Source organism: Nanorana parkeri, unplaced genomic scaffold (assembly GCF_000935625.1).
Source record: "Nanorana parkeri isolate BGI_ZX_2015 unplaced genomic scaffold, ASM93562v1 scaffold7, whole genome shotgun sequence".
Lineage (NCBI taxonomy): Eukaryota > Metazoa > Chordata > Amphibia > Anura > Dicroglossidae > Nanorana > Nanorana parkeri.
Window position 1 is genome coordinate 3167397 of NW_017306275.1, and position 14786 is coordinate 3182182.

A 14786-nucleotide genomic window follows, 5' to 3' on the forward strand; every position below is an offset into this window, starting at 1 on the left:
TCTTAACTCCCTCCTTCCTCCCTCCACCCTTCACCAAGCTAGTAGATGGATGGCTGACGGAGACTATGCTCTCCCTTGTGATCTTGTACTGGACAGGAAGTTCAGGGAAGTGGAGCTGAGAGAGTTGGAGCTGTTCAGAAACATGATGACTGTAAATGTTTTGGGCAAAAATGTAAAGAAACACTTTGCTGGGCAATGCACATTTGTTTGATCTCAGTAATAACCTTGGGGCCAAAAACAAAAATAAAAACCTGATGCAAATCTTAACTTTTCCCCACTTTATCCAAAACTAAAACAAATGGATGGAATTAGGTTTAAAAATAATCCTTCTGATTTTTATGAACAGTGCATGCCATTCATGGCCAGGTTTGCTTGACCAAGAAATTCCTCTTTTTTCTTTATTTATAGCTGACTTTCAGGACTGCATTCTTGTATTCCTATGGAGACTTTACTCAAGGGAAGATAATGCTGTCTATAGTGTATGTTTCTCCATGAGTGATCTAAGCTGAAATGACACATCATACAAATGAAGGAAACTCACATATGCATTGCTGTTCCAGTAGGGTATGCCTGACTTCACATGTATCACAAAGACGTCCAGTCACTCCAACCTTACAAACACATTGGCCAGTAATTCTGTCACAGTGATTATGCAAAGAACCACTTGGATTGCAGTCACATATCTGACAGCTCCCATCTGGATCACTTGGATTGCCAAAATAACCTAGAGAACACCTAAAAATGTGAAAAAAGAATACAATCTTAATATGGTTGTGTTTTCATTAAACTGCATGATAAATAGATAACTAGATATCACTGATACTAGAAGTTATATGACGAATACCTAAAAGCTAACAGAAACAATATATGGGGAGTTGTGCTGTTTAAAGGAAACCTGAACTAGTGGGACTACAAGGTGACATTTGTTGACCTTGTGTAAAAATACTATGTTCCTGGGTGCCTCTCATTTTCGGAGTCACTCACCTAGAACAAGCATGTAGAACAGAGTGCCTACTGATCTGCACACTTGTTCTAGGTCTGTAGCTCAGAGACCAGTGAAGCAATTTAATCAGCTTGACAGCCAGGAACTGTCAAAGACGTTTAGCACAAGATCTGGTCTGTCACACATACTTCTTTACTTCATAAGACTAAATGAATTGACATGCAGTGATGAATTGACAGATGAATTGACATGCAGTGATGTTCATATTGTGAAGCAAGGTAAAACTATTGGCTCAGTTGGTACAGTTTGTATCTAGACAGGCTCCTAAACATTATGTTACTTGCAGGAGTGTAAGTAATATTTCTACACCCTGTTCTGCACAATGTGTAAGATACTCACATTTACTAGGAGGTTACTATAATGCTTGCATACTGTGTACAGAGGACTTGTGAGGGTACAGTGAAGAAGAGCAAGAGATAATGGGAAACCCCCCTCCCACATATATACATTCCGCCCAGAAAAGTTGCCCCCTCTGAATGTGATTTATTTCCTACTGACTATTGACACTTCAATATATTTAAGGAGAACTATGGGGTTAAGGCTTTTCCCCATAGTTCTCCTTAGGGTAATGGGAGGACACAAACTGGCGTCCTCCCGTTACCCTAAGCTCAGTATACTGAGCTTAGGGTACTGAGCTACTGCTTGCGGTATACTGAGACGCCGCCGCTGAAGCGGATCCTGACAATTATGCCGGCATCCGCCCAGCTGCGTGAGTGACAGCTGGCTCTGCCTATCTAGAGCCAGCTCTCTGCCGTGACAGGGGAGGGGCTGGATTCCCCCCTCCCCGCTGCGATCCGCCAGCGCTGACTGGCGGATTGGACGGGGGAGGGGGGAATCCAGCCCCTCCCCTGTCAAGGCAGAGAGCCGTGACAGGATCGAGAGGTGAGCGAACGCCGGTATGTGTTCGCTCACCTCCCGATCTACTGAGCCGACCTGTGACAGTCTCATTGTCACAGGTCGGCTAGAACTATGAGGTGAGTGAAAAGCACTCACCTCATAGTTCTCCTTTAAACACTTAGAAAGTTTTTTTTCCAGTATACCCAATTTTGCCCATTCTGGAACAGGCACACTTTTCCTAGTAAGGAATAAAACAGGATTGTAGAAAAGAGAGTCTTGTGCAAGTCTTTGTAATCCTATACTCTTGTGTTAAGTCAACCCCACAAATATGTTAAGTTTACTCTGTTCACTTGGAGAAAAACATTAACATACACAAAGTTAGAGTTATTTTATGTGATTTATTGCAAACTAGTGTTCACACGTATTAAGCCATTGGACTTCATACCAACTGTGTAGTGGATGATCACTTGCAAGTCTTATGTTCTCAATGTATTATGTATTTGCAAGTCTTATGTCCCCAATGGGATATTGCTAGTATTGAGCTAATCTGGTCTGCTAAAAATTATAAGATGCTCCATTCCTAGTAAATGTTTGTTTAATGAACCTTAACCTACCTTTCACAGTACTTTCCCTCATATCCAGGCAGACACGCATCACAGCGGAAGTCATCGATGCCTTCTAGCACACAGGTTGGGCTAAAGCTGAGAAAGAAGAAAACACTTCTTAATAAAAATGTAACATATGTATAAAGTCATAAAATAGGAGTACATAAAAGTGAGAGAGAGAGAGAAAAAGAGAGAAAGAGAGAGAGAAAGTTAAAAGGGAAAATAGAGGCATGGCTGTTATCAGCCTGTACGTCCAATCAATATCTTGCATGTCCAGAATGCCTCATGTCCAATGTAGCAAATAAGATGACCATAGGTAGTCATAATAATATTCAAATAAGCTGTTAATAATCTGTAAATCCGAATAATAGCATGTACTGTATGCACAAATACAGAGTAAAATTATTTTCTAATCAATGACACCAACACAAATTTAAAAAAATGTAAAAACTAAACTAAGGTTTTTTTCAGTCACCAATTACAGTAATGCACTTTAAAAATACGTAATTACATATGGAAATAATGCGGCTTACTTCATGAAAACATCACAAAAAGAGACATAAACATATGGAAATGCTCCTACCTCTTAGAGTTGCCTTTGGGACAGGCACATAGTGAACAATCAGTGATTGACCCTGCCACTTTGCCATAGTAACCTGATGCACAGACGTGGCAGTGGTGTCCTGCAGTATTATCTGTACAACCCTGTTATGTGTAAAAATAGATATTATAACAGAAATGGTATTTAAATGACATAGTCTACATGTTCTATACATGTGCATAATGTACAAACAATTTTTAGTATTAGTAGTGCAGTATTTGCTTTAATGGCACATGTGGGCCCATGCCATCATGCTCAATGCCGCAATGTTTTTTTACCAATATTTTTTCCACACTGCCCCCTCCTGTTCTTATTAGAAGTATATGTGGAAATATAATATTACTGGAAATCCAATGTTACTGTTTGTGTCATTGAGCTTATATCAGGCTCATTTCTGCCACCTCTGGTTATAAGCTGTTTGTCTTAGCTATTCAATCAGGCAGTGATGATGGGACAGGGAATATGATCTGCCAGGCGTGGGTTGTTCAAGAATGTAGGACGGTGCATTTTACTTGCTTAGCCCTGGTTCACACCTGAGCATTTTGAACCTCAAAACTCCAAAATACTCAACAAACAAATGCCATGCTTTTAAATTGTGCTTGTTCACATATGAACACTTAAGCTCCTTTAGCCTTGCCTGAAGCTCAAAAAGATACATGACCTACTTTTGAGGCAGAATGGCGTGATTTTGGTAGCACCTGAAAAACAGCTAAACATACTTACAAATTACTGGAAATACATGTTTTTCAAGGCTAAACAACCATCTTCCGCTCCTGGTACATACTTTTTCATTGGCTAAAACAAAAACACTCAAACCTGAACAAGTCTGAAAATCGTTGACATCAAGACCTCCTCTGGGAAACAGATCCTGCAAAGACTCAGGGACCATAAGGTATGAAGCTGCTGATATAGCACAGTGTATGGAGAAGTGCCCTGATCTATTATGTATAGGAAACATTTCTCTGGATCTTAGTCTACAACAGTGCCACACCCAGCAGATCTGGCACATGGAGGGTGGACAGCAGCAGCTGTAAGTTTTGACTGCAACTTTATGCAGAGAGGCTCAACTTAGCATATCAATGCAGCCAACATGCAGGAACTATAGAGATGCTATCTCCTCCATAGTAAAATATAGCAAATATTTCAACAGATGTGTTTGTAATACATTACAGGCTAAGCAGGATTGAACCCCCATAAAATCTATGCTGCCATGAAACAAGAAGGTGGGCAGAGCAGCATTCTTTATGAGGGTGTTAGGTACTACATTGTATAGTCTCTGCTTCCCACCATCAGTAAAGTAGGTAAAAATTATAATCGTATATATATAATGCATTGCAACAGTTCTCATTTTATCATATCATCTTGCCTTTTACTTAGCATGCAGTGCTTTAAAAGCACAGAGGATACAAATATTTCTGCCATGAATGTATAATACTGTACATAAAGGACACGTACCAAGCATTCTCCGGTATCTGGATCACAGATCTCACTGTGGTTACTGCACTGGCATGGTACACATGGTGCAATAAAAGGCCGTGGTCCTCGTACATTTACTTCTGTCACTTTTTCTCTGAAGTAGCCGGACGTGCACTCCTGATAATGAACAAGAAAAAAAAATGCCATATGAGATAGGTCTATTCCTCCCTGACTGAAGGCAAAGAGGTAAGGAATTCAGATCACCTGGCATGAAAGGCCTGCATAGCCAGGAGGACATTCACAGATCTCGATAAGATTAGCTGCTTCTCGTCCAGAATGCATTTCTGCTGCCTCCACTGCAATGTCCATTGAGATATTCGATATCCTATAGATTGTAAGAGACAGCAATTTGCAGAGTTATTTTACCTAAAAGCCAACAACAACTACTACACGATTAAAACACACATGTGTATACACTGGTGGGCACACACATACATACGAACAATTTCAATAAAAACTGACTTAAAGTGAAACTTAATTTTAAGAGTTAAACATGAAAAATGCATTCAAGTACCTTACCTATTAACAAAAATGTAGCTTATCTGTGTATCACTTTTGTTCCTCATGGTACCTGTGTGTGTTGTTAACTAGCCACCTCTCCAAGCTCCCTCCCGTGATAGACTACAATTTTAATACAAATTAGTAAACTAAACATGAGATTGTAGTTCATTAAGGTAGAGACCATGGGGAACAAAAGTAGCCACCCTCCAGAAGGAAGGACAAAGTCAGCACCAATTCAGAGATGATTTGAGGATCTACAGCCAAGTGATACACAAATAAGCTACATGTTTGTTAATAGTTAAGGTAGTTAAATGCATTTTTAAGGTTTAACTCCTGAGTTTAGTGTCACTTTAGGTTTTAGAAAAAATAGAATAAAGAAAATGAAACAGTTGCACTTAACAATCAATTTAATGCCATGTTTATTTTTCCAAGAGCATATCAGAGAATGAAAAATCATAAAAAGTTCTGGCTGGATTTAATTCTGTGTCAGTTTAACAGTGTCTGCCTTTTAGTCTGTACCTCTTCTCTATCCAACCTGGCTTCTGGTTTTAACAAATGTCTCCCCACTCAAGGATTTCTAAGAACATCACGTTGAGTTTCATGCAGCCAAGCCCAATCACCTATTTTCCTGCAAATCCAGAGTCTGTGTTTCTGCCCTCTGTTCCTAGTTATGGCTTGAGTCTCCTGGTCTTGGTCCTGCTTTGTACATTGTGCCTACTGACCTCAGGTCTGCTGGTTCCTTTTGATCACCTGTTGACACCTATCTGTTGACTACCTTTTGTCTTTGTTGCCCTGCTTTAGTATATGCACTTGCCTGATAATTTGGTATTTTATTATGTCATGTCACCAGTGGTGGAAACATGAAGCCATAACATGGGAGTGTCAGGTAGAGAAATCTATTCCTCTTTTCGGATATCCCTGGTAAAGACCTGGCTCCTAGATCGACGTCATTCTGTGATAGTGACTCAGTCCCTAAGAATTTCAAATTTCCCAGCATTTGATCAGTGGCCTCCTGCTGGCCATTTCAGCTATACCATCCTTACTGGTTTGTATAGACAAAAGCCCATGGACCTTACTTCTCATTTTAAAGCACAACTAAGGTTCCTTCTCTAATGAAGTAACATATCCATTAGCTTTGCTTAGCTCCATTACCATTAATGTCATCTTTAAAATGTGCCTAACCTTTGTTAAATTTTAGAAAAACAGATTCCAAACCCATGGCCAGTGCCTTCACCGAATGAATGTACAGGGTGTGGTGGGCAGGTTTAATCTGTGTTTCAGCTTGTGTTCCGGAAGCCCACTTAACGATTCTGAAATCTACATTTCCCATAATTACATGCCGCTCTATTTCTTCATAGTAGGGAATGTCATGTGGGAGTGTCATTGGGTGGGTTTTATTGTAACAGAGGGTGCAGGAGGAAGAGGGTATGTACAGCTTCTCCGTGTGATGGGTGGGCCATTGTGTGTAGGCAGGATTAGGGAAGAAACGATCATGCTACTTGTTAGGGGGTGTGTAGTATTACAGATCACAGCAGACATGAACAGTGACTACTGTTTAATCGAGAAGAGTACAGAAATGTGGCCACTGCATGAAATAAGTAAGAAAATAATCGTATTCGAGGCATTCTCAACAAGCAAGCAGTGACACTCTTCTTGAATTGTAGGACAAACAACCACTAAAAAGGACTTTGCCTTAAATTGCTGCATTTCATATCATTTTTTATGATTTGCCTACATCACTATTTTAATAAATCCACCCTAGAGTGTATCTAACATTGTATACACTCTCTATACAGTCTACAGATTACTGCTGAAGCCTGCCTTTTTTGAAGTTATTTCTGTTTATGTCAGTGAAGACAAACTGTAACTTAATTCAGTCTTAAAAGATTCTGCTGACTCTAAGGTTCCTGTGATAGCTAACAACATTTTACAATATTGTGTTCTCTTCTGATACAGATAAACAGCAAGCAGCATGTACAAAAACACAGTCACTTTTCTGACTAAAGGTTAGAGCATGTATCAAAGTTTAGACGTACCTGCTCTGTTGTAATCCATAGCCATATGATGCTTTTATAAGTATGTAGTCAAGTTTACTGAGAACTGACATGAAATCCATCCTTGTAACTGACTCATCAGATACAGAATTATGATATTTCCAGTCTTCCTGCAGAACAGAGCAGAGAAAAAACTCACTCACTTAAATTCCTTGTGATATATGATAGAGTGTCCTAGAAGCTGATTTTAGAAGTTATTGTTATGTGGAGGATGAGGAGGTACATCTTGAAGGTATCAATAAAAATGTGGAGCACATAGCGTAGGGTGTCACTTCACAGGGTATACGGCTTGTAGTATATTAGTAAAATAAGCTCAAGTACTTTGCAGACAGACCATAATGAGGAATGCTTAGTCAGAAATAAAAAGTGCCACCAAGAAGCAGAAGCAGCAAGCAAAGGGTTAATAAGCCATCAAAGACACATGCATGCACGGAGCAAGTTAGTGTTACTAAATCAAACCCCTTATATACCACAACATTGGGCACTGCTTGTGTATGCAGGTCCATATAGCAGCAAACTTCCCTATATTTTGACATATCCAAAAACGCTATAAACACAATAATTGTCTGCTGGCACCTTTAAAACATTTATACGTTTTAAGTTGTAAAATTATTAGGCTGTTCAGTGTTCATTGAGTGAACCTTATCCTCATGTCGCTGCTTTTTCAAGTGGCTGTAATTAATAGGGAGAGGGGCAGAGATATAGTGACAAACTACTATCCAGCCGCAAGACAGAAGGGGCATTGGGCAATGCTGCAGAACCACATATTACCACATTTATTTTCTAACTTAAGGCCCCAGCACACATAGGGAACTCTCTTCCCAGGTGCAGAGCAATACAGTATCTCTTTCACATCTGCTGAACCCTCCTAGCGGGCTGACACCATGGATTCCTTACAAACCCAGAAGCTAATGCGCGCTCCCCTTCTTCCTCTTCCAGGGGAGGCAGTCAATGAGGTTTGATATGCTGCGTAACCTGAGTGAAGCTGCCCTGGTAGATTAAATGCAGCTCCCAGGCTGAAGACAGCATTTATTAGAACCGGGCACATACAGGGACACTTTTTATTCAAGGACAGCCCCCTGAAAGTGGATACTGTCCCCAGAAATTGGGAGACATTTCATCTAAACTTTTAACTAGTCTACAAAGGCAGAGATTAAGAACAAGTTACAAAGTGAGATTATATATAATCCATCAAGTCATCTGGAAAACCAAAATAAGTGGCATAAGGCTAAATCCCTATTTACCTCTTTGAAGCTGATTTGTGTCTCAGTTCTCACTCCATTTACTGGGTTGGGTTTGGCCATGTAAAGAACTTGTTTCCTGAGATGTCCACCTTTCATTATAATGTGAGGTTCAAAATCTGAAGGACCAGACTCCCCAAGTCCATAATATGTAACAACATACTTCAGCATGCCTCCATAAGCCAATGTCTGCAAATAAATAACACTCCAATACATAAACAACCATTTGTTTTTGATCTCGGAAGCAATATATCCATCCAGTATATATGAGTTATAAAAAAAAATAATTATGCTGGGGCCAATGGTTTGCAACCATTGGCCCCAGAATATAAATACTGATGCAGGGCCAGAGCTGACATGAATGGTGTACATGTTTAAATCTATCCTGTAATAAAGTGTATAGTGTTATTTCAGTTTCTAAGTGCTTGTTACTTGTGACGTTTTGTTGTTATAAATCAAAATTCAGCATTAATATACAGTGTATATTAAAAAGCAGCTTATGTTGGAAGAGTTTTACTCTGTTTAAAAGTAAATCTTTCATGTGAATAACATGGTCGACATTTCTGATATTCTTCTGAAAATACTAGTTGCCTGGCCCTTATATTGTTGTGCTAGCTCGAATACTTTCTCAGACATTGTCTGGAAGTTCATTCGTAGTTACAAGTGTAATGGCATCTGCCAGGAGATGCCATGTAAAAGCTGTGCAGACACACACATGAACGAAGCACAGTAGAACATTTGGTTCAAACCTCTGTGTCAGACTGGATTTTGTAAACTGAAAATCTAAGTGAAATGTCCTGGTACTTTCATACATGATAAACATTTGTAACAGCAATACACTACACAAAATATGGGTTCACCCTACCTTTTCCCCCAGGAACTGTGAAGGTAATTTCCAATAAAATATATCTGATAAAAAGTGTTGCCGTATTACGGATCCATCTAGTAACATGTCAACAGCCTCGGAGAACACACCATCTGTAGTTCCATTCATATCATTCAGAGAAACCACACGGAGCAGAGATTGGTTTGGAACCAAGGTGATCTAAAATACACAATGCTTAAAATTTACCAGGTCTATTTATCAGGTAAGAAGTACAAAAATTATACAACAAAAAGTAATCATCAAATATGTATTAATTATTACCAAGCAATCAGATTACCTTTACTGCACTTTGTATATAGTCACTTCTTTTGGCCTTGCCTTATTAAATAAACTACATCTCTTTGAGGTTTTAAGGTTTAATGTGATCTGAATGATGAATCTCAGTTTTTCACCAGTCAGCCGATCTAACACCATAATATGGCCTATATATCACATTGAATTGAAAAACTATTGGGGGTTATTCACTTAGCTACCGAAGGCAGCCGAGTGAACAACCGAGCCGAAGTGAAGTGAGCCGAACGCTGTTTGGGCTATTCACTTCAACCCTGTGCGGCTGATTTCAGCCATACATCGGCTAAAATCAGCCGTACATTGGCTGCCTTCGGTCAGGCGAACATGCTCTGCAGGTTGGGCTGAGCAAAAGTGCAGGAGTACTTCGACTCAGCCGATCCAACATCAGCTTGTTATAAATGTGGCCACTATTTAGAAATGTCATAACAGGTGCTTATATATTATAATTATCAAACCTATATAAGTTACCAGTTCTAGTAGGTAAAGGATAAAAGAAACATGGGAGTCCAAACAAGGGAATAAAACTTAAATATAAGCTCAGATCAGAAACACTGTTCGGCTATTCACTTCAGGCTGGTACGGCTGATTTCAGCCGTATATCGGCTGAAATCAGCCGTACATCGTGTGGCTTCGCGTGGCTTTGGGTCGGCCGAACATGCTCAGCATGTTCGGCCGACCCAAAGTGCCGAAGGAGTTCGACTCAGCCGATCCAACATCTGGATCTGCTGAGCCGAACCTCTGGCAGGCTACTCACTGCTGTTCGGGCTATTCTTAAAGATGCCGAACAGCAGTGAGTGAATAGCCGAATGCCGCCGAGCGGCATTCGGTTCGGCTGTTCTGCTCGGTCTCTCTGTGGGACCAAGCAGAACAGAAAAACAGTTAAAAAAGTAGAAAAATAGAAAACGATTGTGCGCAGCTAGCAATGACAGCTAGCTCCGCCCAACAGTTTTCTATTGGCCGGTGGTTCTGCTGCCGTCAAAAAAAAGGAGGAGAGAAACACTGCTTTTTCTTTTATTTTCTTATTCTGACACGGAGCGGTGTCAGAATAGAAAAAAATAAAAATTGGGCCATAGGAATGCATTGCTAGATCCCTATTGGCTATTTCAATTTGCAATAGCCAATAGCAAACTAGCATTGTACCCGCCCTCTGTTGCTGTCAATCAGTAGTGGACCTAATGGAGAACTGCAGCAGAGGGCGGGTGCAATGCTAGTTTGCTATTGCAAATTGAAATACCCAATAGGAATCTAGCAATGCATTCCTATGGCCAAAATGTTTAATTTTTTCTCTATTCTGACACGGCTCCGTGTCAGAATAAGAAAAGAGAAGAAATAGCAGTGTTTCTCTCCTTGGTGGCCGGGAGCTGGAGACTCCCGGAGCGCCAGGGAGAGTTTGCTGTCTGGAGATCAGTGTCCCTGGTTAGCTGGTAACCAGGGACGCTGATCTCTCTGTAAGTGGCAGGGGCCAGCCGTAAGATCACGGCTGGCTCCGCCCAGCTGTCAGAAGCAGGCTGTCGGCCGGCCATATGCGTTCGGCTCGACTGAGCCGCTCGGCCAAGTTGCGGAGCTGTACGGGCTATAGTGAATAGCCCGTACCGCAGCCCTTCGGTTCTACTGAACCGAAGGGGTCCTGGGGCCGAAGCTAGCCGAAGGATCGGCCGAAGCTACGGCTAGATCCTTCAGCTGCTTCGTGAAAAGCAGCCTTACATATTCTCCCCTTATTCTGGTTGGATCCTTATAACTCACTACTTGGATTTCAATTAAATATTAAAAAAGAATAATATGTTTACAGAAAATCCTGGGAATAAAAAAAGACTAGAATACTACTATAAACCCAACAGTACTCAAAGAATCTTTAGTAGTTCCCAATTACATGGAAAATAGCATACAAAATCCTCTTTTTCTAGATATGCGGCTGTGACCTTATCTCTGCTTTGGAATCCGGGAATTTTTTTAAAATAACAACTACTTTGCAATGCAAAATCTGAAAGGCAACTTAGAATTTAATGGAATTGAAAGGCTACACCCATTTCACAACTAAATATACATATCTCATATTTGTTCCTGCTCTGGTTCCCAACAACATTGTACAAGTTAGAAATACAAATAGACTAGAGCTGCAGCTAACGATTATTTTCAAAATCGATTAGTTAGCCGATTATTAGGTTTGATTAATCGGTTAAACTAATACCAGAACAGTGCACACATTTTTTTAAATAGCTGGAAAAACACCCCCTCAAAATTAAACATTAAGGGAGATAGAACTATGTCCCAGATCCACTACAGGTAACCTACAAGTACTCACCAAGGTCTTGCTTTCCTATTCACTAAATCTTACCTAACACTCTATGTTTCATGGGGTATACTATACCCAAAAAACTGCTACATGTTGTGGGATTGAAAGCTTACTTGTGTGTACTAGCGTAGCCAAGGCAATAGCCTTTATCAATGGTTTACAATGTCTTTATTTTCATGTAATCTTAGATTGCTGCACCATGTCAGTGCACCCTTTGTGTTTATGTACATATCTGTTTGGACTGCAATAACATCACCTGATATAAAAGAAATCATCTATGATTGTAAACTCAAACTCCATTCATGTTTGCATTATTTGAAAATAAATACAACAATCAATGTAATGTTCACATATTGTAATCACATCCAAATTTAGGCTTGTGTTTTTTATATAGGTAGATTTCATATTTAAATATCTGTGAATAAACATTTTCTTCTGGTATACATATACTGTAAGAATAACTGATACAAAGACTAATAGATAAAAACATAGTATATACTCTTATAATATGTAATGCTAAAAGCAGGAATGAAGAGGTATATTTTAATTTGCACATCTTGCCTTCTATATTTGATGGGATGAATAGATCATATAGATTGTCACTTACAGGAATGCGTACATAGTCCTCAACCTCTGCACATAGCTGGGACACCTCAGAACAGAAACACTGAGAACAACCGAGAGGGTTTTCACCGTGCAGAGCGAAGGTTCCACCTTTACACTCATTGCAATAACTCCCGATCACATTGTCCTGTAAAACAGACACATACAAAGGGCAATCCATCAGTTATAATGTTACTGACAAATGTTGTTCTTTAGCTACTAAAATAAATAGCTTAAATTCAAACTCTATGCTACCTAACACAAATATAATGCTATGTAGGATGATAAGGCAAAACAGAACAACAAGAAACAGGTTCAAAGAACTCAGAATTAAAAGAACATTTACAAAAAAAATATTATAATGGGTGAAAATCTGCCAAAAAAAACCTTAAAGCCCAGCTGAACTTTCCGTTTCCAGGTGTATCAAAACAATTGCTATGCAAAGTCCTACAGTTTGTGGTCTTTGAAAAGCAACCACAGACTGCGCAAAAAGCCTGTCCCTGAACATTATGCTGTAGTGAAAGACCCTTGCGTTAAAAGCCTGTCCCCAATCACTATGCTGTAGAGAAGGACCCTTGCCTAAAAACAGTGTCCTCAATCACTATGCTGTAGAGAAGGACTCTTGCTTTTGTGTGGAAGCAGTGGTCACTCTGAAGTGGTCTGACATGCCCCCTGCTAGATCTCTCCAATCAGCAGGAAGCATGAGCTTCTAATGAAAACATTTTTTTTGCGGCAGATAAAGCTTTCTTCTGGTGGAATTTAATAATCACAGTTTTTTTCTACATAATGGAAAAGAGACCACAAATTTGAGGTTACTTACATTTATCTTTTATTTTGTTCATTTTAAAGAAATTATCCCATAACATTTGTGGTCAGTGGAATATTACCCCATCCCCCCCACACACACACCTTAACAAAATAACCCCACAATCATTGGTGGTCAGTAGAACTTTAATAGCCTCCACCTTCACCTTTAGTCTGCTGAAATCCTCCATTCTGCTGTGTTTACAAACATGTTGCCCATTCAAGATGGAAAAAGGGGAGCTCCCTCCGTTGTGAATGGGTTGAATGTTTGTAATCACAAGTGATGGGTGTGGTTGGTTCACAGTGACCACAAGGCCCATAGATACCCTGATTGGCTCTGTAAATTGTGCCTGTAATCTTAGGTTGCCAATGACATCTCTGACCAAAGCCATTCATGGGTGCACTGGCTGCCCATGTGCATTTTCTGCAACCATTTTAAAATGGCACTCCAGAAAATAGTGTCCATCTATCCGCTGTTCTAATCTACAAACTTTGACACTTGTATCTACAAAGTTGGAGATGAGGGCCCACCTTTCTGTTGACCTATTACTATGTGAGGCATTACTGACCAATAATAAAGTATGAGAAAGGGCCATTGGGCTCCACACACTCTATAGTAATGGGGGTCCCGGAGCATATTGATGCATGCGCCTACTTTTTTTTTATGACCAGTGTACATTGTCAAAACAATAAAGCTTGGTCATCAACCAACCTCCAGTCTGACCGAGTAAAGAAGAACCACACTGATGAGGCCATATTTCTCTACTACCTGCCTGCCTGGTTAAAGCACTTGAAAATGCCATGTTCGTGTTGCATTGAGAGAGCACAGAGGGTACTATAATCTGAACTCATGATCATTTAAAAAAGGGCTGACAATCAATATTTAATATTATAACACAAGGATTCTATGAAAAAGTTGGCTTACTTTTATTAAAAATAAAATTATATACATAGATGGAAAAATTAACTAAGCAAAGTATCCCCCATCGGTGCCAAACTATAGTAAATAATGTATCTAGGCTTATATATATGTACAAGTATATATTGTCAACACACCACTAGATGGCAGTGTTTGAGCAACATAAAAGAATATCACTGCATTAAAAAGTTATTCATCTGAAATACAGATCCTTAATGCTTAATCTGATGTGCATTGCACTACAACGTTTCAACCAAAAGGCATATCTAGTTTCACTGCAACTGAAAGTATGTAAGAAAATGTATATATACACAATTATTAGGTTCTGAGGATCATTTACACAAAAACACATTTTGTGTGCCAGAAAGATAAGTAGTGTACATTTACCTTACAAGCACAGTTACCAGTTTCTTCTCCACAGCTACACATCTTCTGTTCATCGTCACACCAAGCAGACTGGGTACCTTTTACATCACAGTCACAGGAGATGCAGCTGGGGTATTTTCTGTATCCAAATAGACAAGTATTGCATGTCTGGCCAGCAAACTCCTTCCGGCACAGACACTGGCCAGTAGTAAGGTCACACTGTAGACTCGAAGACCCATCGGTGCTGCAGTTGCATTCCTAAAATGAATCATTCATATCAATGTGCCACAATTAATGGGGTTCATA

General features: G+C 39.8%; 1 protein-coding gene across 1 annotated transcript in view; it reads right to left on the reverse strand.

Moving 5' to 3' along the window:
* The window catches only part of LAMA1 (laminin subunit alpha 1), a 160771-nt gene that overhangs the window by 55399 nt on the left and 90586 nt on the right, over window positions 1-14786 (reverse strand). Inside the window, exons 23-32 of the mRNA XM_018553825.1 lie at window positions 14502-14738; window positions 12396-12539; window positions 9184-9363; window positions 8322-8507; window positions 7060-7187; window positions 4727-4847; window positions 4502-4639; window positions 3029-3150; window positions 2455-2541; window positions 542-735 (exon numbers count right to left, since the gene is read on the reverse strand). Of these exons, the coding sequence (XP_018409327.1) occupies window positions 542-735; window positions 2455-2541; window positions 3029-3150; window positions 4502-4639; window positions 4727-4847; window positions 7060-7187; window positions 8322-8507; window positions 9184-9363; window positions 12396-12539; window positions 14502-14738 (1537 nt within the window). The remainder of the gene's footprint in view (window positions 1-541; window positions 736-2454; window positions 2542-3028; window positions 3151-4501; window positions 4640-4726; window positions 4848-7059; window positions 7188-8321; window positions 8508-9183; window positions 9364-12395; window positions 12540-14501; window positions 14739-14786) is intronic.